We start from the raw sequence: 24,445 nt of genomic DNA on the forward strand, positions 1-24,445 counted from the left end.
GCAAACAAACTTTCAGGACATACCTTTGAGAAGTCTTTAAAATGCCACAGATCTTTCCTGCGGTGAATAGCTGCTCTTCAAATAATTGAAGGAACTGTTTTCACAATATTGCTGCAGACTTTTCGACTGGAGTTGAAATCCAGAGAATGGGTGCAAAAAACCCTATTCTACCACAGAGGTATGTGAATGGGTGAAACTTGGACCCCATTGTATGGCAATGGCCCAGCCATCAAAAAACAATTGTGAGGACAATGAACAGAAACACTCTGGTTACATGGCAGAAACTAGGTTTCACACCAGGACATTTAATAAGACAGTTTTGGAGCAGCAAAGGAGAGTCATCCAGACCAGCAAAGTTACAAAATCCCGCCAAAGAACTATCTTTAGGCAGAGGATTCAGGTTGGTCTTGAAGCCTTCATTTGAGGAACCTAGCCAGGGATTTGCTACATGTCTTTGATTACAACTCGATTCAAGCGGAACAAGAGAAATCTGCTATTACAAGCAATAAACCACAGCGAATTTGTCTTAAACATCCAGATCATTTCTCAGTGGACCAAAATGGAATGATAGATCTGCAACATGGCAGAGAACTTTCAAACTTTTAAGATCAAAATGCATGCTATCTTTAGTAATCACAATCTTTTTGTGTGCGTGCATCCGTTTGTATGAGTGGGCGAGTGTGGAAATAGGCAGTCTTAGTCATGGCACAAATACATTGTTGGAAGCAAAACTCAGGGTCACAAATGACACCATGGTTGCAGTCAATCAGTCAGGTTTAATCTCACTTTTGCCAGGGAGAGAGATGGAATCAGTAGCTAAGGAACTGAGGTTGGAGCAGGGATTGAAAACAATGACTTCCCAATATTTAATTGGAAGAAATTTCTGCTCATCCAGAATTGAATGTCCAGTATGTAGCCTGATAATTTAGCAACAGTGGAGGAGTCAAGAGAGGTAGGGCTGAGGTAGAACTCGATATTGTCAGGGTATAGGCGGAAACTAAAGCTGGGCTTTTGGATAACGTCACTGATGGGCAACATGTAGATGAGAAATAGGAGGGGTTTGAGTATAGATTCTTGGGGGAACACCAGGGATATCGGTGCAAGAACAGGAAGAGAAGCCATTGTAAAAGATACTTCAGATACAACTAGATAAGAATGAAACCAGGCAAGAACAATTCCACTCGGCTGGACAATAGTGGAAAGACATTAATTGAGGAAGGTGTTCGCAAGTGTCAAAGGCTGCAGACAGGTGGAGAAGGGTGTGGAGGGATAGTTTACCTTTGTCACAGTCACAGAAGATGTCGTTTGTGATCTTAAGAGCCTTTTATGTATTGTGGCAGGCTGACAACCAGATTAGAGTTCATTCCAAATGCAACATACTATCATACTCACTTCAATTCATACAGTTAACAACATAATTCATACGTTTCTTAACCTTCAACAGTTTATTGTACCAAGATGTATTTTGCTCAGAGAAGGTGGGCAAGCTATTAAAATAGCTAGCATTTGAAAAAACACAACTCCAAGGGTCATTTCAGTCCGGCACTGACCAGCAAAGACAATACTTGAATTTATTACTACTTAGTGTAATTATGTGTATCTGGTAGAATCATGGCAATGAAGCTGGCAGCAAAATAAATAAGAGTTGCTCTTGGATGTGCTCCGTCTCAGCTTACAACAATATCAATACTAGACATTCAGTAGCAGAGATTCAGTTGGTTATAAATGGTCTAAAAATTACAACCATTTTAAGCTGCTGCTCAACATTGAAGCTTGCTTACACATGTACAAGAAAAGTAAATTTAGAAACCCAAGATGCAGTCAAGGTTTCAAATGCTTACCAGCCTCTGGATCTGATACCCTGCAATGATCTCCCTGAGTTTTTGATAAGGCACAAGCAGCTGCTGTATGCCATTCTATTTCATGCAAACATACATCGACCCCAGACTTCAGAATAGGAGGACTCTCCAGATCCCCTGTGGAGGAATGGAAGGTCTGTTATAAAAACAGCAACCTCTTTTCAGAATATTTTAGTTTTCTATAAAACTAGTGCATGTCAAAGAAAAAATGTTAACACCTTTTACAAAAAACTTGCTCTAAACTATGTACTTTACACTATCACATGCATTTTGATGGTTGAATGGTTGAATAATTACTCATAGGTAGGCCATTAGCACACAGGATTTCAAATGATACATGAATTCATACCCTTTGTTAGCATCCATTAAAAGATTTACTGCTTTCAGACAAAACCAGAATACTTGGAAGACACCTCAGAAGTGTAGAAAGATTGCACAAATTGGAAATGTGACACCACAAACTGGAGAAGCTGCAAAAGCCAGGCTTGAACTTCACAATTTTTACCCGAGTTTTCAATCTCATCTATGTATGTGCAGCAAATGCCCAGTAATCAATTTGCAGTTTGCAGAATTCTCAGGATAGTTATTAACAGAAGTTGAAAGTTGTGTCCCCTTACACCAAAGTCTCTGCCCTGTTCTGAGGATTTGAGAGTTTCAAAAGCCTTCTGGGAAGCAAGAACACGGGAAGAAACTGTTGGCCTGAGTTTTGTGGTTATGTAGTGAAGATGTTGAAAAAAGCAGCCCACAAAGATCTAGCAATCTCTAATGTTTCAATTTTCCTGATGTTAATTTGATTCTGATAGAAAAATAAAATTTGGTACCTACAGGTGAGATTAGGGTAGAAGTTGAAATATCAAAGTTTTAATTAAAAGTTAAATGGACTTTATCATGATGGAGAAATTTGATATTCCAAAATAAATTAAATTAGATTTTCAGGCCCAGAGAGATTGTTCAGAACTATGAACTTAATATGCCATTAAAAACCCAGTCACACCTCATTCAATAGGGTACAACTTTTCTCAGGGTTTTTACAATGAGATCAATGGCATAAAAGTGAATCTCATGCCTATTTAAGTGATTTGAAAGATTGCAATCCATGGTGTCTTCACCAACGCATGCTGAGGAGCAGAGAATCACCAACAGCAACTTCTGGATTTCTGCAATTAATTACACGTGGGATGAGAAGTTACCATCAGTTTTGCAGTGTTAATGACGGCAAACACTAACAGTTTACCATCATAACGGCAAAATCCATACCAGACAGAAAATTCAGGCTGAGGCACTGGGCTTTTCGGTTATGAATTCTTCAGAAAGAAAATACTGGTGAGCAATCAAACACCTGTGAACATATTTTAATTGCCAAAGAAACCGATACTGAAAAATTCTTTGCAGTAATTTTTGAAGAATGAGAAATTACATAAGAACGTGAAAACTGCGTAAACCATGAACTGAAGATAACTTGTGTTTGTGAAAATTTACATGCCAGGAATGAACAGGAAATTGTACATTTCCATCTTGCAACTTTCAATCCATTAACTTAAATCTGAAAACTTTCACAAATGCTTTAAGGAAGGTACAAGACGACAAACTGGCGGTGGGGTACAAAAGGGGACTGTGGATTGATTGGGAGGAAGCTAACCAGCAATAACAGTTTGGAACAAAAACAGAATTACCTGGAAAAACTCAGCAAGTCTGGCAGCATCGGCGGAGAAAAGAGTTGACGTTTCGAGTCCTCATGACCCTTCAACAGAACTGTTCAACAGATGCTGCCAGACCTGAGTTTTTCCAGGTAATTCTGTTTTTGTTTTGGATTTCCAACATCTGCAGTTTTTTTGTTTTTAAGAACAGTTTGGAGTTGGGGCCAGTGACAGTTCGGGTTCAATTCTCATGCCCCAACCCCCACCAAGCTTTTAAATACATTTTCCCTCCAATACTGCCATATTTCCATGCTCTAACCCCATCAAGCTGCAGAATCACCTCCTCCATTCTGCTGCATCCCAAAACCAACTTTCATTTCAAGAATCTAAAACACACGATATGCTGACAGATCCTGGATCAAAATCGCAGTGCTCCTTAATCCCAGAGACATCCTAATGCTCCAAAGTTCTAAGGTCCCCATCCAATACCCATAAGATTCCTCACCTAGCATTCACTGATTTCCTCCTCAGTGTTGCCAGAAACACCAAATTAAAGTACTATTGGATCCAGCGGCCAAAATAATTCTTCCCCATCTCCCCACCCACCCACCCAAGGGCTGCTTGAGATTTTTTTCAGGTTTTCAGGGTTCCTTTTTCATTTTCATATGAATTCAGGCTACTGTTCTTCCTTTGTATATTCTCTCAAATATGGATTCTAAAGTAAGATCAGATTCATCTCAAATTCCAACTATTTGACACAATGAAACAAACAACAAAGCTAGAGTAAGAACATGGTTGTAGATCTACAGATAAAGTTCAACATAAGGAATGAGATTCAACGTTGTAATATAATCAAGAATTTCAACTGTAAGCCTATTGAACTTCACTGACAACTTAGATGAATGTTTCCTCACTGTGAAAGATAAATAACATCCTTGCAACCCAATTCTAATGTATGACATCTTGTTAGAAACATAAGTTTAAAGTATAAAGTTACTGAGCAAAATTTAATAAAACAGAAGCACAATATAACGTGTACACTCACCATCCCACCCCGCCCCACCACCGGAGTGGGATGGATGGACAGCCATGCACCTGCACGCAACCAGTGCTCGTTACTCCAAATGTGCAACTCATCCCAGCTGAAGTCTGGCCCGGACACAGCTATGGGCAGATCCCCCAGGGCCTGGAGCCAGGGCTGAGCAATTCACTGCTGATAGGGTAACAAGGAAAGGACAAAGATCTCCAGCACCTGTTCCTTGACTGGCAGCTGATGCCCACTCAGGTTAAAAGCCAAGCGCCACTCCTCCAGAGGCAGTATCAAGTACCCCATTGACTGCATCTACCAGCTACTGCGGAATGTGCAAGGGTCACTATGCCAAGTGTGCTGAGGCAGATGTGCAGGTTAGTAAAGGTTAATGTAGAACTGGGGAAACAGTGCCGCCCACGTTATGTAGAGAGTCACTTGATGATAGACTGTGTACAGAGTGTCCACAAGAAGTCGGGATGAAGACACGTTGGAGATATGTATAGTTGAGGGGTACAATAAACAGATGCTCAACCAACAAACCTGCAGGCCCCTTGGTGAGTCACCAAATAACATTGTAACATTCCTCAGGTTTTGTCTCCCACACCGCTGCTCCCCCAATCAAAATATACAGGGGTGACCTTTCGTGAATTTTTTGCCCGTCACCGGGTTTTCATGGGCTTTATGACAGATTTCCAGGACAAATCCACCTACCATCCCTGTGTATTTTGAACCCAGGCTAGACCCTTAGACCCATCTCAGTATTACTAGACTTCAAGCGGCCTTTCTCAATGTCACCACCAGCGCCTCCATCCAGCATAATACAATAACTCTACTCTATGAAATCTCCAAATCACTGAAACACTACAGAAAATCTGTTAATCTATTTTCAAAAGACTGGGCTTGTTTTGAAAAATGCATCTGTTTTCAAGTGTTACAGTAGATAGTTCTACCATATGATCAAAAGTATGATAAAATTCCCAAAATCTGTAACAAAATACCCAAATTTCCTACACGTTAAAACGTGTTGAGAATATCCACAGCACCTTCTGGCACATACAAACACCCCAGTTTCCAATTCTGGACAGGGGACCACCTAAAACAGAAACAACACTAACTTACCAGGTGTACATATAAAAGTGATGATAGTTTTGCTTCGATCATCTCCTCTGCATTTATCACCATCCGAGTATATAAGCTGAATATTATTGCCTTCCTTTTGAGGGGATGAAACAAATTTCCCAAGGTTGTTCTTTTGATCTTCACCTAGGAAGCAACAAAATTAAAACAAAATTTTAATGAGTCAATTTTTTGGTAACTTGGCTGTGTTCAAACCAAGACATCGTTGCAGTGTTCTCTCCATAAAAATTAACTTTTTTATTTATTTATGGGATGTGGGAGTCACTGGCTGGGCCAGCATTTATTGTCCATCCCTAATTGCCCTTGAGGTGGTGGTGGTGAGCTGCCTTCTTGAACCGTTGCAGTCCACGTGGTGTAAGTACACCCACAGTGCTGTTAGGGTGGAAGTTCCAGGATTTTGACCCAGAAACAGCGATATATTTCCAAGTCAGAGTGGTGAAAGGCTTGGAGGGGAGCTTCCAGGCGGTGGTGATCCCATGTGTCTGCTGCCCTCGTCTTTCTAGATAGTGGGTTTGGAAGGTTCTAAAGGAGCCTTGCTGAATTCCTACAGTGCATCTTGTAGAGGGTACACACTGGATCAGTGGTGGAGGGAGTGAATGTTTGTGGATGGGGTGCAAATCTAGCAGGCTCCTGGGATGGTGTCAAGCTTCTTGTGCTGGAACTGCACTCATCCAGGCAAGTGTAGAGTATTCCATCACATAAGAACATAAGGGGAGTAGACCATTCAGCCCCTCCAGCTTGCCGCGCCATTCAATAAGATCATGGCTGATCTGCCCCAGGCCTCAACTCCTCTTTCGTGCCAGCTCCTCATAGCCCTCAACTTCCTACTATTTCAAAAATCTATCTACCTCCTCTTTAGATACTTTGTGATCTAGCCTTCACAACTCTCTGGGGTAGAGAAATCCAGACATGCACTACCGTCATTCCTTCACATCTCAGTTTTAAATGAGTATCCCCTTATTCTGTCACTATGTCCCCTAGTTTGAGATTCCCCCGCTAGTGGAAACATCTGGTCAACATCTACCTTATCAGACCCCTCAATCTTGTATGTTTCAATAAGATCATTCCTCATTCTTTTAAACTCCAATGAATAAAGGCCTAACCTATTTAGCTGTTCTTGATAAGTCAAACCCTTCATCCCAGGAATCAACCCAGTGAATCTCTTTTGAACTGCCTCCAATGTCAGTATATCCTCTCTTAAATACGGGGGCCAAAACTATACGCAGTACTCCAGGTGCGGCCTCACCAATACCCTGTACAGTTGTAACAAGGCTTCCCTATTTTTAAAGTCCAACCCCCTAGCAATACAGGCCAAAATTCCATTTGCCGCCTTAATTACTTGCTGCACCTGCATGCTAACTTTGTGTTTCATGTGCAAGAATACCCAGATTCCTCTGTACTGCACTTTTTTGGAGTTTCTCTCCATTTAAATAATAGTCTGTCTTTTGATTCTTCCTACTAAAGTGCATGACCCCTCACTTTCCTACATTAAACTCCAGCTGACAAGTTTTGGCCCACTCACTCAACCTATCACTATCCCTTTGCAGATTCCTTATATCCTCTTTGCAGCATGCCCTCCCACCTATTTTTGTATCAGCAGCAAATTTGGATACATTACACTCTGCTCCCTCCTCCAAGTCATTAATATAGGTAGTAAATAATTGAGGCCCTAGGGCTGATCCTTGTGGCACTCCACTAGTTATGTCTTTCCAACATGAAAAAGACCCATTAACTCGACTCTGTCTTGTGTGTTAACTAATTCTCAATCCATGCCATTACATTACCCCCAATGCCATGAACTGTTGTGCAATAACCATTTACGTGGCACCTTATCAAACACCTTCTGGAAATCCAAATAAACTACACATCTACCAGTTCCCCTTTTTCAACTCTGCTTGTTACATCCTCAAAGAACTCTAGCAAATTTGTCAAACATGATTTCCCGTTCACAAAACCATGTTGACTGTTTGATTGCATTAAGCTTTTCTAAATGTCCCATTTCTTCCTTAATAATGGACTCTAGCATTTTCCCAACAACAGATGTTGGGCTGACTGGCCTATAGTTTCCTGTTTTTTGTCTCCCTTCTTTCTTGAACAGAGGCGTCGCATTAGTGGTTTTCAAATCTGCTGGGAGCCTCCTGGAATCCAGCGAGTTCTGGAATATTTCGACCAATGCCTCCACTATCTCTGCAGCCACTTCCTTTAAAACCCTTGGATGCAGGCCATCAGATCCTGGCGACTTGTCTGCCTTTAGTCCCATTAGTTTGTCAAATAGTTTGTCCCTTGTGAGAGACTGTTACAAGATCATTCCTCCCACTAGCTCCTTGCTTATCTGATATCTTTGGGACATTTATAGTGTCCTCCACCGTGAAGACCGATGTAAAATATTGGTTTAATTTATCTGCCATTTCCTGGTTCCCCATTATCAATTCTCCAGTCGCATCCTCCAAGGGTTCCACACCCACTTTAGCTACTCACTTCCTTTTATATACCCATAGAAGTGCTTGCTGTTTGTTTTTATATTTCTTGCCAATTTATTTTCATAATTAATTTTCTTCCTCTTTATTAGCTTTTTAGTCATCTGCTGCTGGTTCTGAAAAAAATTCCCAATCCTCTGGCCTACCACTAGTTTTCACCACTTTGTATGCCTTAGTTTTTGATTGGATACTCTCCTTGGCCACCTTCATTAACCACGGGTGGTTCATCCTTCTCATCGAGTCCTCCTTTTTGACCGGGATAATTTTTTGCTGAGCGTTATGAAATATCAGCCATATATAAAATATCACACTCCAGACTTCTGGCTTGTAGATGGTGGACAGGCTTTGGCAAGTCAGGAGGTGAGTTACTTGCCACAGGGTTCCTAGCCTTTGACCTGTTCTTGAAGCTGCAGCATTTATATGGTTAGTCCAATTCAGTTTCTGGCCAACAGTAACTCCTGGGATGTTGATAGTAGGGTATTCAAAGATGGCAATGCCATTGAATGTCAAGGGGCGATGGTTAGTGTCTTTCTTGTTGGAGATGGTCATTGCCTGGCACTTGTGTGGCAGGAATGTTACTTGCCATTTCCTAGCCCAAAAGCCACATGTCTGCAATTTAGAAATAGAAAATGCTAGAGAAACACCAGCTAGTCTGAACCTGTACTCCTAAGGGACAGGTTTATCGATATTGACTGTACAATTCCATCAGATCAGCATTGATCAAAACGCCCTGTCTTTACTGTCCTGCAGCGTACATTGCTCTCATCTTATATATCTTGCACTTACAATTTGTCCATTTTTCTCACAACTCTTTCTTGTAAACTATGACCTACTTTGATGTGTGACATTATTAAAAAATAAATACAAATTTACCATATATAAATGGGTTGCCATTTGCTAACGAACAAAATTTCATGAAGTGTTATATTGGAAATGTGAACTTTTCTGCCCTCTCCACAGATGCGGACTACATTATTGTTTGTTTCCAGCATGTTTTTGTTACTGTATTTTTACATTTTGTGGAACTTGCACTGACAAATATAACAACTTCTCCTTATTGTTTCCGGGAGCCCTCCATGTGTAAAACACTACAAGGCATTTGCAACTAATTTTTTATGCAAACCAGTGTCTGCTCAATAGAATGATTATGTAATAAAACACAATTTTTTTGAAACATAAGCAACTTATTGACTTACCAACAGCACAGATTGCTGCATCTTCAGGGCATCCTGTAGCTCCACCATCCTGAAGTACTTTGTGGCACACATTAATATAGATCTGTTTTCGGTCAGATTTCACCAGACCACTGTCCAATGCTTCCCAGTTGTGGGCATTAGATTCATCAACTTCTTTTGCTGCAAATCAATGCAATTGCCAAATTTTATTTTGAAAGAAGGATTAGTTGCAGCAATTTAAACCAACACAAATTCACATCAAAAGTCAATCATCACAGCCTGTTGCGTAATGGCTTTAACTTGAGCATACATTTCACGTGAAGGCTTCATCTGTAAGAGGGCTCTCAGTTTATTTAAATTATACATCATTTAATGGTTTGGACAGGTCCTGATTCTGGTCACATCTTAGATCTAGCTTCATATTCAAATATTTCACCAGGATTAGTTTAAAACCAGGATTAATTTTGTCGTCAAATGACAAACACAATCAAAAGGAGGAAGTGTGAAATATTGGATGGAATAAACATTGTAAGAGAGGAAGTAGTCAAGGATTTAACGCCTTTGAAGATAAATAAACCGCCAGGCCTGAATGAAATATATCAAAGTTGTTAAAAGAAGCACGGGAGGAAATTTCAGAGGCTCCGATCATCATATTTCAATTCTCCCTGTTTATAGAAATGGTACCAGAGGATTAGAAAACTGGTAATGATGTACCACTTGAAAAGGAAGTAAGGGATAACCAGAATAATTATAGAGCTTTTACCTTCTGTTGTGGACAAATTATTGGAATCAATTGAGGAACAGTATAAACCTTCATTCAAAAAGGCACAGATTAATCAAGTTATCATGGATTTATAGTAACGGTCACATCTGACTAACTTGATTGAATTTTTTTGAGGTAGAAAGGAAGGTTGATGAGGGCAGTGGGGTGGCGAACTGCATGGATTTTAGCAAGGCTTTTTTTTGACAAGGTCCTCATGACAGACTGGTACAAAGTAAAGGCCCTTGGGATTCAAGGGGGAATGCCAAATAGGATCCAAAGTTGGCTTCATGGCAGGAAGCAAAAGGTAATGGTTGACAGGTGTATCTGCGACTGGAAGGCTGTGTTACCGGTGGGGTTGTGCAGAGCTCTTTACTTGATCCCTTGCTTTTCATAGTTTATGTTAATGATTTAGACTTAAATGTGCAGGGCATGATAAAGAATACAAAAATTGGCTGTGTGGCTGGCAGAGAGGCAGAACGTTTTAGTTTGCAGGAAGATATAGATGCTTTGGTCAGTTCAGCAGAAAAACTGAAACTGGAATTCTATCCAGAGAAGTGAGGGTTAATACATTTTAGGAGGTGCAACAAGGCAAGGGAATACACAACAAATGAGGACGACAATGAGTTGGGTCAGAGGGATCTTGGAGTATACAACCACATATATGTAAAGGACAGGTTGACAAGGCGGTTAAGGTAGCATATGACATGCTTCCCTTTTAGTCGAGGCATAGAATAAAAGCCACAGGGAGGTTATGCTAGAACAATGTACAACACTAGTTGGACAACAGCTTGAGTACTGCATACAGTTCTGGTCACCACATTAAAGATAGGATTCCACTAAGCAGGGCGAAAAGGGCATTTATGAGGATGTTGCCAGGGCTGGAAAATTTTAGCTATAAGAAACTGGGTTTCTTTTCCTTGCAAAGGATGATGATGATGGTGGTTGACTTAATTTGAGGTGCAAAGACTGAGGGGCTCAGATAGAGTAAACAGGGACAACCCATTTAACCTGGCAGAGGAGTCAAAAACCAGGGGGCATAGATTTAATTAGAGAGAAGATGAGGAAACATTTTTTACATCAAGGGTGGCAGGAATCTGGAACTCTCTGCCTGAAAGAATGGTAGAGGCAGAAATATCCCACATTTAAAAGTACTTTAACGTCTACTTAAAGAGCCATGACCTGCAGGGCTACAGAACAAGTGCAAGAAAGGGATTTCAGTGTTTTTTCCAATGACTGACATGGACACCTTGGGCCTTCTGCGTGTAAATTTTCTATGATTCTATACCTGTAAAAAAAAATTGCGAGGCGGAGCGAACAACGTAAATGCAGCCTACTGTACAAATTTTAAATCTGCATCAATAGAGAACAAGGACAGATATCTAAACAAAAACAGTATTATGGAATATTTATTGGACTCTCCTTTAGATCAATGGATCTTATTTTTCCTTTTGTACTCTCTGCAAGTGCATTCGCGATATAGTTCAACTGTCTAGTAAGAGTCAAAAAAATTAAAATTAAAAATTTACTCTTGGTTTATTGAATCACACCAAAAACTGATCAATACAAGATGGACAAGTGCCATGGGCAAGCCAAAATCTTTAACAAAAACCGATTTTAACAATTTCAAAATGGCTGAAAGTTGGAAACCTCACCTGCATATCGAGTTAAAGGGGAAAGGTCGTATCGTTTCCTTCCATCAGAAACCCGACAGAGCAAGTTTTCTTTTTCTTTCACACAGGCATATTCTGTACCCCAGTCAAAGATATATGTACAGTCAACTTCAGCACTGAATTCTGGTTTACCCTTTCCTTCATTGGCTTTAGGAAAGATAGATAAATACAGTAATGTAGATTTAGGCTGTTCAGCAAAACAGATTCACACAGATGTCTACACAGATACAATGCATTCAATTTAAACTCCTGTCTTATCGAAATACTCAATTCAGTTCATCATAGGTTTACAGCTTAGAGAAATGCAATGCTATAACAAAGTCCTAACTCATGCATAAGAATATAAAAAAAGTTAATTTTTTAAAAAAATGTTTACAAATCTAGGTGAAGTGCCCAATTAAAAAGTACAGGGAAAAAAGTTGAAGACAGGATAACGACCAGGTAGATTAGTGTGTCAAGCTTCTGGATTGATCATCTTGTTCAAGGGCTCACTGCTTTCTGTAATAATCTTCTATCCTTAGCAACATTACAAATTCTCACCAACTTTAAAAAATATTTATTCAGATGGTGCAACATTAAACTCTAAATAAAGAATTTACAAGAAATCTCAGTGGTGAGAATGTGGAACATGCAGCCACATAGTGATAGATACAGACACCATTGGTAGATTTAAGAGGCGGCTTCATGCACTGATGAAAGAGAAAGCAATTGAGGAATATGGGGCTAGCATGGGAAATAGTAATTAGAGTGGAAGAATGCTTGCATTTTGTAGACATAGATCAATTATGCTGAGTGCCTTGTTTCTGTGCAGATTCTCTAATTTTATCTTCATTCCCTCCACCAATTTGACAAATATGATAAATTATGTGAGCATTGCATTGGCTTAGTAAAGAATACAAAGCCAACCAAGCCAGAATAAAGTTGACACCGGCAGTTAAGGCTGCATCAGGATAATACCATTTGAAATAGTGATTGTTATGGTCTTAGCCTGTAAAGTAGAAATATCCTTCCTATTCCACAACGACCATCAAAAGTCTAACCTTCCCACTGCTTCTGCAGTTCTGACTCCTAAACTATCAGGCAACCACAAATGGACAATTATCAACACATATGTAGAAAATAGTCACAAATCAAATGGAAATTTAATTTTGACTGGGAAACTTAGTATTAGAACAAGCTTGAATAGCTGCTAATTGAAATGTAACCTCAATAACGCTTAACACAAACTAAACTTACAATTCACTTTTCTCATGCCCTAAGACAGGCTATTTGGTATATGCATAATAAAACAGCACATACTTTGTATTAACCTTACCAGCTGATTCATTACAGTGGAAGTTTATTATTGTCATTCGTCGGAATCCAGAACTGCACGAGCTGCCATCAGGGTACGTCAAAGTAAGATCACCATCTGAATACCTGGAGTGCAAAAAAACTTGAATGCACAACCTAAAGATTATTAATGGCATTTCAACTTAAAATAACATTTCCAAGCGTGAAACAGGCTATTTAAGTTATTTCTAAACCATGTAGCCAGCTATATGTTTGCAACAAAGTGCAATAATATTACATATCAGAATTAGATCAACTAATTTTAAAGTTGCTACTGAGTTATTTATCCCGATAGCAGGGACACCCCAAGGGTCAATGAAACACTGACATTCACCAACTTATACACTGACAATCTCCTATGAATAAGTTAATTTTCTTCAATTTTATCTTTTTTCTTTCATGGGATGTAGTGGCAAGGTCAGTATTTGCTGCCCATCCCTAACTGCCCTTTATCTGCGTGGCTTGCTAGGCCATTTCAGAGGGCAGTTAAGAAACAACTACATGGTGTGGGTCTGAAGGCCTGACTGGGTAAGGATGGCAGATAACCTTCCCTAAAGGATATTCGTGAACCAGATGGGGTTTTATGGCAATTAATGATAGTTGTCATGGTCACCATTGCTGAGGCTAGCTTTATATTTTTGAACTTAAATTCCACCATCTGCCATGTTGGGGTTTGAACCCATGTCCCCAGAGCATTAGTCTAGGCCTCTAGATGGCTAATCCAGTAACATAACCACTACACCACCGTCACATCACTGCAACTGCTTTCATTTGGTCTCAGAGCAAACAAGTCAAGGCTACAATTCAACAGCCCATGCAAAGCTTTTCATCCCAGATTTACACCACAAACTCAGTTACTTAATTTCAATAAAAAAATCATTTCAACCCAGTTGTGTTATACATAGCTTCAAGTGATTCTCCAATCTTACCTAATGATGAAGTCATTTGATGGACCTAACATGGCTCATATCACAGGCTGAGTTGCCAACTCCACACCACTACTTCTATTAAAGCAAAAGCTATTCATCTATTGGATTTATTGGTACACTGAGAAGTCACTATGCAAAGATGATGATAGATGTGGCAGAGTCTACAATGAAATTCAGCTGAATTTCATGAACAGTTTTGTTCAAAAAGGAATTTATTAATAAAACTTATTGGCTTAAAGGCGATTTAGGAATGGTTTACATGACCTGACATATTTCAGAACTAAGAATTCCCAAAATTTGATCCATGAAGGCTTGAGTGAGCTTTTAAAAGGATTGCCAAATACAGGGACTGCATGAGCCAAAAGTGACTTGGAGGAGCCAAAATAACACTGATCATCTTTTCAATGTTTTGCCCATCCAGTTTAAAAGTCTCACCCAGTATAAAGATAGCATCCACTACTTGGGTTTTTAATGATATGGTACTGAGATTGAGTTTGAGGATCTAAGGTTCAAAGTATAAGGCTGAACCTTAAAAGTTAATAATCTCAGGATTACTGCTAGAGTCATGCGCAAATTGGCAAAGGGGCAAACAGATTCTAGGGTTAAAACGTGTAGCGTAGTGTAGGAGGCAGGAATTTCAATTCACAGGGTACTGGCATCAATTTGAGGAAAAAGAAACTTGATCCATTGAGTCCACCTCCACTTAAATCAGACGCGGCGGGGGAGGGTTGGGGGGTGGGGGGGATGCGTGGAGGTACCATCCTGGTGAACTGAATAACTAGGGGGATAGATAATGTTTTAAATTAAAGGGGGAGGGAAATAAAAAAGAGTTCAGCTAAGGATGATCTGCAAGTCTAAAGAGAAAAATCAAGCCGGTAGAGATTAGCGATTTGTGTAAAGGTGAAGCAGTGTTTCAGGAAGGGACATGACACACAAGACAGGAGGAATAGGTCAAATGGACCATCGAGCTACTCTGCCATTCAATACGATCATGGCTCAACTTGGGCTTGAATTCCACTTTTCCACCAACACCCCATATCCCTTGATTCCAAGGCCCCCAAAAACATCTGTCCATCCCAGCCTTAAATATATTCAATGATGGAGCACCCATAATCCCCTCGGGTACAGTGTTCCAAAGATTCACAACCTTTAGGTGGGAAGAAATTTCTTCACTCAAATTTAATAAAGGTTTCATCAAGGAAAAACTAAGCAGCTAAAACTTAGGGTCCTATATTGGAATTATAGATGAACTAATGGCAGAGAGAGTTATGGTTGCAGGGTGACCAAGATTGTAAACTAAATATTCCAAGGTACTTCACTTTTAGAAAAGATAGACAAAACAGAAAAAGTGGAGGGTAACCCTGATAATAAAGAATCAGGTAAAACAGTTTTGAGGAAGCTTAGAAAAATCAGGATACAGATTCAATATGAGTGCAGTTTAAAAGGTCCCCCGCCCCTCCCCAGATAATTAGAGCAATGTGCAACAAGGATAATGCAATAATTGTGGGAGATTTTAATCTTTACAGATACTGGGCAAGCCAAACTGGCAAGAGTAGATTGCAGAAAGAGCTCAGAATGCATTCAAGACCATTCTCTAAAAGATTCTGTCAAAGAACCAATGAGGGAACAGGATATTTTTGATCTAGTGTTGTGTAATGAGAGAGGGTTAATTAGTAATCATAAACAATCCACTGGGGAAGACTGATCACACACTAAAACTTCACAATTAGAGGGTGATATAGTTAAGGCCAAGACTGAGGTTTTAAATTTAAACAAAACTAGTTACATTGGTATGAGGGGCAAGTTTGTCAAGGAAAATTGGGAAATTAAAAGATATGACAAGATAAGCAATGGCAAATATTTAAAGAAATAATTCATAATTCTCAAAAATAATTATTGAATAAAAATAGGAGGGAAAAAGTAGCTCAACCTTGGCTAACTAGATGTATGGTGTTAGATTAAAAAGCTTACAATTTGCCAAAATGAATAGCAAGCCTGATTTTGGGACGCTTTTTAGAAATTGAAAGATGACCAGGAACATAGGACTTAGGGGAAGGCCATTTGGCCCATTCCAGCCTGTTCCACCATTTAAGATCATGGCTGATCCGATTGTGGCCTCAACTCCACTTTCCTGCCTATCCCCAAAAACCCTCAACTCCTTTGTCTAATAAAAATCTTTCCAACTCAACCTTGAATAAATTCAATGACCGAGCCTCCACTGCTTTCTGGGGAACAGAACTCCACATACTAAGGCCCTGAGAAAAAAATTCTCATCTGTCTTAAAAGCGTGACCTCTTATTTTTAAAACTGTGTCTCCTGGTTCTAATCTCTCACAAAGGGGAAACATCCTCTTGACATCCACCCTGCCAAGTCCCCTCTGAGTCTTGTTTTAATAAGATCACCTTTCGTTCTTCTAAATTCCAATGCGTATGGGTGCAGGAAATAAGAGGGAGAAAATAGAATCAGAGTAAAGTAGCAAGAAATATTTAAGCAGACTGCAAGAGCTTCTACAAGTATGTGAAAAAGACTAGCAGAAATATGGATTCACTAGAGGGAGAAATAGAAGGTAGTACAATGGGAACAAGGAAATGATAGCACCAAATATTGCCCAACTGTCTTCAATGTAGAAAACACAAAACATACTGGAACTAACTAGTGGGGAACAAAATGTCTAATGACAGCAGGGAACTTAAAAATTCAAGAAAAAGTACAGGAGAAATTAATAGGACTAAAAGCCAAAAAATGCCCTGGACCTTCAGGCCTCTACCCTCAGGTTTTAAAGAGATGGCTGCAAAGATAATGAATGCACTGGTTTCAATTTTCTAGTATTTGCCAGATTCTAGAACATGCCATTATCGAAAATGGTGTCAAGACCTTCCAATCAACAAGAGCAGTCACAGTGAGAACGGCAAGAGAAATGGAAAGAGGGTAGCTGCTCGAGTCTGCCACCACCCAACACTCTCATTTTAGGATGGGCTGCAAGGCTAAGGTCAGGCTTATAAACCGTCTGCAAACCCAGCACCATTGATATCTCACTTCCACCAAGCCACCCGCAAGAGAGGATCATTGCGGACACAAGGGGTTGTTGTTGATGAGATGAGGAATAATTTGTTGAGAAGGCACTTGGATTTTCAAAAGGATTTGGTAAGGCAGCCTGTAGCCGTATTCCTCGATTCTCTTGGTGTCCAAAAATCTATTGTAGACTTGTGTCTTAACATCGGATTGTCCATTCCTATGTGTTACCCTGGGCTTATCCGGCTGTTAATTTCATTAGTTGTTTACCAGGCATAGTTTAAGCCCAAGTTTTCTGAAGCCAAAATAACCACTGAATACAACTATCTATAGCTCCCTCAAAGTCCAAGCACTGCATGTGCATCAGGATGTCCTCCTTTGAAATCTATTCTATTTCCTCAACCTTTACTCAATTAAACGATGGCAAAATGGATTTGTACAATTGCCTGGTTTCCGACATCACTTTTTCTAAATTAGATAGGGTATGCATTTGCTTGCAGTCACACAGGCACCTCAGGAATGCGAGTAATTGTTTAGCCAGTGGCTCTCATCTTTCCATTGTAGAGGATATGCTTTCTGGCCATGGATATTTGGTAGCCTCATGTGTGCCTAACTTATCCACTAGGTCTACCACAATGCCTTCAATAATGTGTGTTAACCAGAAATTGGATAGCAATTATTAGCATAAAACTCTATGGAAATTTTTTCCACATGCTCTTGGCATATGTCTTGCAGACATATCAAGATACTATAAACATAACCAGTTACTTTCTAGCCAGTAGAATTAAGTGAAACACTACAAGTGGAAGTGCATAATTTCCCAAAATATACACTCAGCATGTACCAAGGGGGCTGATGTAGAACATATCCACTTTCATCGCTGCAATAGTCAAAGTCCTTGCATTTTTAATTTATTCCTAGTATGTCATATTTTCACACTGGTAAGTATAGCTATATCTCAAGTCTTAGTCTGAATGTGTTCAGCATTCAGGCAAAAGGCTCTTAACTGTAGTGCTATGTTTTTCTTGCACTGTTTAGTACCTTTGCATTATTTTTGCTTGGGTTTACTTTTCCCTCCTCATTCTTGTGCTCCTTTTACCTCCCTTTCACACTTGACTTTCTTGAAAGCAATTTATCTAATTTGAGGTTCAAATCATATAATGCCCAGTTCAGATGCAGCTTATTTTTCCTTACAACACCTAGGTTCACGACAATTGATATTTACATAGCACCTCAAGTGCAAAATATATCCCAAGGCACTGCTAAAATGGAATAACAGAAAAAAAATCAGAGGAAGTAATTAGCAAGGGCAGGCAGCTAACTTTGAGAAATTTTCTGAAGCAGAGAATGGAGAAACAAATGGGGACTAGAGAGCCCCAGAGTGACAGCTCTACCTCCTGTTGAAGTGAAAGGAAGGTGTAGAAAACACACAGTAAGCCAGAGTCAATGAATCAAAGACTACAGGATGGGTGGGATGGAATAGGAGGTTGCAGAGATAGGAAGGGGCAAGATTTGAAGACAAGAAATTTAAATTTAATTTACTGTGGGACAGAGAGCTAGTGTGGCAAAGGTGTTGAATGAACGAGATTTAGCATATGATAGAATACAATGACTGGGTTTGAACATATTGGGTTTTGTTTAGGAGCATGATGTGGTCCACTGCAAACACGACAGTGCAGTCAAATGGAGCAGGGAAAGGTAACATGTCACAATCAAAATGGTGGCTTTTAGGATATTGACAAGTGGGAGGTGTCTGGTCTTGGTGGTGTGAGCAGGGTAGAAGTCAGACAGGCCAATTCAAACAGAGTTAAGAGATGTACCTGGGGCAGAGCGTGAACTACATATTGAAGAAAGAAAGAAAAAGGGATTTGAGAGAGAATTTGAACAGTCAATTTCAGGGTAAAGTCCTTTGCTGCTTTTTCAACACAGTTTGGTGTTAGCAGTCATATAATTGATATGATTCAGCGAGCAATATAAATTTCTGGAGCTTGATGAGAACATGTGCATAACACAGGAGTTTGTAGAATGTTTGATGAGACATAATCAATTACTTTGTCTCCAGACAAACTGGACAGAGACTGGACAAGAGATGGGAGCGTGGTCACAGAGGGGGCACCGGACTGTCAGGCAAGGTGGAATGGTATCCAAAGCGAAGACCAAATTGCAAGTCAGCAACCCAAATAAGAAATACAGTATTTTTCAATGCATTTTACAAGCTGCAGCTCTATGTGGTAAAATGGTGAAAATGAACTTATGTATGTGGTCACTGAAATTAAAATTTTATTTGAAGCACAGCTCTCAACCACTGAAAGTTCAGCCATCTGTCGGAAGAATATGAAACTTGGACAGCCAGTTTGGTGGCTGCACCGTAATGTTTTCCCAAATTATGTAGGGAGATTCAACTGTTCATTCATCAGAAATGGAAAGATGATACTCTGACTCATGACAACGAATGGCTTCAAATTCTTGCTTTCATGGTAGATGTTACTAAGGACCTGAACTCTCATCAGAAGAATGCAGGGCCACAAGCAGCTGGTGACAGAATACTATTGCAACATTCGGGCATCAGAGATGAAGCTTCAGCTGTGGGAGAAATGTCTTTTCCAGAGTAAGATGTAACTTGCTACGTTTTCCTACTCTTAAATCACTATGTCTGAGTATTGGGACTTAGATATGGTGCCACAAAATGGTATATGGGCCAAATTACTGAACTGCAAAAGGAATTTCCAGGCAGTTGTGAATTCGAAAAGTATACAATTTTCAGCACAACATTTTCTGTCAACATGCATTATGTACCAAAGCAGCCCCAAAAGGAAGTTATTTTACTGCAGTGCGCCAATCAAATAACATCAACATTGGAAATGTAGTTATCACGTTTTATCAATGCACAGCCCCAAATTATCCCAACCTGAGGTCCTTTGCATCAAATTCTCACTTGGTTTGGGACACGTGTGTGTAAACAAGAATTTCCAATCTTGTCTCCCATCACTCCCAATGTTTGTTGACAGACTGACACCCGGTGCAACAAATTCTGATTTTAAAATTCTCATCCTTATGTTCAAATCCTCCATGGCCTCAATCCTACTCATCTCTGTAACCTCCCCAGATCTAAGGCCCTCTGAGAACTCAGTTCTTCTAAATCTGGCCTTTTGGGCACCCCAATTTCATTTGTCTCACACACCGTGCCCCCCCCCAACCCACCCCACTGGCATCTGTGCCTTTACCAGTCTCAGCCCCTGAAATTCCCTCCCTAAACTTCTGTCCTCCCTCCCCTCCTTTAAGAGACTTATTTAAAAACCCACTTACTTGGCCAAGCATTTGGTCACCCTTTCTAATATCTCCTGTGATTTGCTGTCTACTTGTTTAACAATGCTCCTGAAGTGCCTTCAGACATTTTATTTACATTTAAAACAATGAAAGTTATTTCTACTGAACTGCAGTACAACATTTGAAGAACAAGTTTTTCCAATATTGGTATTTGCCAAATTATCCCAACATGAAATCCTTTGGAACAAGAGTTTTTTCCATGTCTGGAATTAAGTGAGAACACAAGTATTCTGTATTATGAATATCAACAATCTAAACCAAAGACCCCAAAGTGCTTTCCGAGCAATGAAGTATTTTTGAGGTGTAGTCACTGTTACAATGTAGGATATAAAATCTAAATAGAAATATCAATATAAAAATGTTAGTTATTTCTATTTTAAGAACTTGTGCTGCAAGTCACAGGATCTCAGGTCAGGCCCACCATTTAAAATGGGATTGACATCCTGATCTAAACCAATCAAATAAAACAACACAACTACATACCTGAGTGTCTGATTTTGATATCGCCCTGCAACCTTATGGAAAGAACCCTCTTTTTTCGTTTGACATGACGCTATGAAACCCTTCACATCATTGCAGCCCCCAGAACTGATTGGTCCACACACGTTCAGGTAATAGTAGTAGTCATCAGTGGTGTCATCACTCTTCTTGGGGATAACAAGATATGGATTGCTAGAGGCTGGACAAAAAAAATTTAAGCACTGAAACATGGGAGCAGGAATGTATTTAAAACTGTGGCATCCAAAAAAGCCATTTAAAAAGGTAATAGAATGGCCGTCACCTTAAATCTACTTGTTTAAACACATTACATAAAATACAGCCTCCAACTTGGCTCCTAAAGGCAGTGAATGGTAACTATAATAATCTAAATCCCTCAAAGCCTTCTTCCTAACAATCTGTCAAAAGAAGTGCACTTGGAAACTCTCAATTATTTGAGGAATTAATCCAACTGATGTCCCTTATACTAGATTTTAAACAATGGCTCAAATGATTAACATTTAAGAAGCCTTACAAAAATCTCAGCTCGTTTTTCCTCAGATATATGGTTATCCCTGGTGGTATAGAGTTTAAGGTATTTGATTTGGTGTCAAAGTTTCAACTTTAGTGAAGCTTATTTGACTTCAAAATCCATTTATTACTGCTCACAATTTGGTAACTGCAGCTATTACCATATCCTGCACTGAGTTGTAGTGCTGATGGTTCAGTTATCACCGTTTGCAGGGTTATAATCATCATGAACATACGAACAAGGAGGAGTAGGCCATTCAACCCCTTGAGCCTGCTCTGCCATTTAATAAGGTCATGGCTGATCTAATAGTAACTTGAAATCTGCACCCCACCGACTGCCGATAACCAACACCCAATTGCTTACCATGAATCTATCCACCTCTGACTTAAAAATATTCAAGGCTTTCTTCCTGAAACGGTGGTGGAAGCAGAGTTCCAAAGGCTCACGACACTCAATGAAAAGATTTTGCCTCATCTGTTTTAAATGGGCGACCCCCTTATTTTTAAACAGTGACCCACGATTCTAGATTCTCCCACAAGAGGAAACATCCTCTCCACATCCACCCTGTCATGGCCCCCTTAGGGTCTTACATGCTTCAATCAAGTTGCCTCTTATTTTTCTAAACTCCAGCAGATACATTTGCTTGTTCTTCTGTAAAGTGTTCATCTTGTCCGAAAAGTAACGTACCATTACAGAAATTATATAAATGTTTCAAATCAATGATTTCTGCTTTGTACTGGTTTTATCAGGCAATGCAACCAAATCAGTGTAGAAGATTGAGGAATTTTAAGCGCAACTTATGCCCATCATAAAGTTTGTGATCTTTTACACTGATCTAAAAAGAATTGCACTGGAAGCAGGCCCCTCCTACAAAAGTGGCCACACACCCAGATTTAATTAATCCAAAGGAGTGTCCCTGCCATTGACACCCAAAACTGAAGTATACAGCAATTAAATTAACTGGTCCTGTATTATTTTTAAAAGGCTTTTTCAGGTATTTAAAATTGGGTTACCCACAGGTGGTGGACTAGACACTAAGATATTTACTTACTATGATCAACTCATCTCAATATCAATATCAATAAACAGCACTAGGTTACCACTCTAGTACATCAAGGAATATTTTTAATGCAAGAAAACAAGCATCCTATTAAATAACCCAATTGGTTCATGGTAGATTCTGCTTCCTATGATATGCAAATAAGTGAGCGGAAACTTGAACCATATTTTCACTTCAGCAAACTAGCACGCTTTGTGCTGATTACAGATTGGGACCAAAGTGTAAAATCTGGCCCTCAAATGTTAAAGTCTGTATTATATAAAATTACACAAAATATACAGCAAAGATACAGGCCATTCAGCCCAACTAATCCACGTCAACATTTATGCTCCACTCAAGCCTCCTCTCAGTTCTCAGCTGACCCCATCACCAAAACTTAAATTCCTTTCTCCCTCATATGCTTATCTAGCTTTTTTAATGCATCTATGCTATTTGCTTCAACTGATCTGTGGTAATAAATTCCAGATTCGCACCACACTCTGGGTAAAGAAGTTTCTTCTGAATTCCCCACTTCATTTCTTGGTGGCTATCATATATTTAATATTGCTGCTCTCTACAAGACAGACACAGGTGGTATTGTAGCTCAGTGAATAGAGTCCCTATGAGCCACAAGCTCCAGCTTGAGCCCCGCCCCAGGGCTTGATATCCAAGGATGGTGCATTTATAATACAGCCAAACAAGTTGAGTATCAAGCTGCAAATCCTTCCAACACATGACAACAGCAAACAGTAAGAGTGGCAGAGGTTCCTGGTCAGCCATGTGATAGCAAGAATGTTGGCACCGTTACCATCACTACAGCTCCAGGCTTCAACTTGCATGTAAAAGTGCATGTTGCCACAGCAATCCTGACTCCATGACTGAACCGTAGCACACTGTAGCAAAATATCCTATAATTTTAAAAGCCACTGTTAGGTCACCCCACGATCTTACCATTCAAAAGGGAGATTCAGTCTATTCATGCCTCCCTAATAACAATAACCTAGTTAGGCATCCATCCGTCTAATGAGGTGACGTACTGCGTATGTCACTTCTGTATGAACATAGTCTGTTGTGACTGTGGAGGCCGATTCACAAGTGGCGTGGGCCTGAGGTCGACTCTATTTTTTCCTTTGTCAGGCTCCCTTTTCCATCATCTGGTCATTTCTCTTCCCTCTGCTTTTTCCACATCCTCCCTGTTCGTCTCCAGGTGCTCTGGTCAGCAGCAAGGACTTCTCATGCGTCGACTATGATCCTGGACAACTTCAAGTCTTGCTTGCAGATATGCTTGTATTGCAGACATGAGACCTGGTGGACTTGTGCCGATAGCAAGCTCCTCACACAGCACGTCTTTGGGGACATGGCCGTAATGACCCAGCCAACGGAGATGCCACTGATTCTAGGGTAAACATGCTGGGCTCCCTAGTGTACTTCCACACTTGGCACGGTCTTGCCCAGAGATGCCCAATATTTGTCTAAGAGTTGGAGAATGGCAGCTATTTAACCACCAGGACACAGCCCTACTTTACCGCACTGATCCAGAAGGCCTTAAATTAAGTTTTATTGTAACTGACAAAACTCTGCATGTTTTCAGTGGAATGAAAAAATGACACCCAGGAGCCCAGGCAGGCACCTTATTTTCTGCAACAGTTTATGTGCAACAGAAACATGGGCGAAGGCCTCATTCAGGTCTATGAACACAATGTAGTTTGGTCTGTGCTGTTCACGGCACTTCTCCTGTAACTGCCAAAGTGAGAAAATCACGTCAAATGTATCTGCCAGCTCTGAAGCCGCAGAGACTCAATAGATGCGTGATGCCAGGGTCTGCAATCTGGTTACAGCAACGCAGCAAAGACCTTCCCCACAATACTTAACAAGGAGATGTCTTGGTAATTTTTGCAGTCACTGCAGTCCTCTTGTACAAACTGACTATTTTTGCATCATGTCTTGAGGCACAATTCTTTCCTTCCAGTAGAGACAAGCTCAGAGATGCTGCAGCTGTGCTGGTTTTAAACTTCTGTTGATTTCAGATGGAATGCCATCATTTCCTGG

At 40.1% G+C, this 24,445-nt stretch overlaps 1 protein-coding gene across 1 annotated transcript in view; it reads right to left on the reverse strand.

The window, feature by feature from the left end:
• The window catches only part of igf2r (insulin-like growth factor 2 receptor), a 227,071-nt gene that overhangs the window by 122,901 nt on the left and 79,725 nt on the right, over positions 1-24,445 (reverse strand). The window contains exons 9-14 of the mRNA XM_041211704.1: positions 20,832-21,027; positions 13,064-13,167; positions 11,731-11,895; positions 9,337-9,495; positions 5,646-5,789; positions 1,842-1,976 (exon numbers count right to left, since the gene is read on the reverse strand). Of these exons, the coding sequence (XP_041067638.1) occupies positions 1,842-1,976; positions 5,646-5,789; positions 9,337-9,495; positions 11,731-11,895; positions 13,064-13,167; positions 20,832-21,027 (903 nt within the window). The remainder of the gene's footprint in view (positions 1-1,841; positions 1,977-5,645; positions 5,790-9,336; positions 9,496-11,730; positions 11,896-13,063; positions 13,168-20,831; positions 21,028-24,445) is intronic.

This window comes from Carcharodon carcharias, chromosome 2 (genome assembly GCF_017639515.1).
Source record: "Carcharodon carcharias isolate sCarCar2 chromosome 2, sCarCar2.pri, whole genome shotgun sequence".
NCBI lineage: Eukaryota > Metazoa > Chordata > Chondrichthyes > Lamniformes > Lamnidae > Carcharodon > Carcharodon carcharias.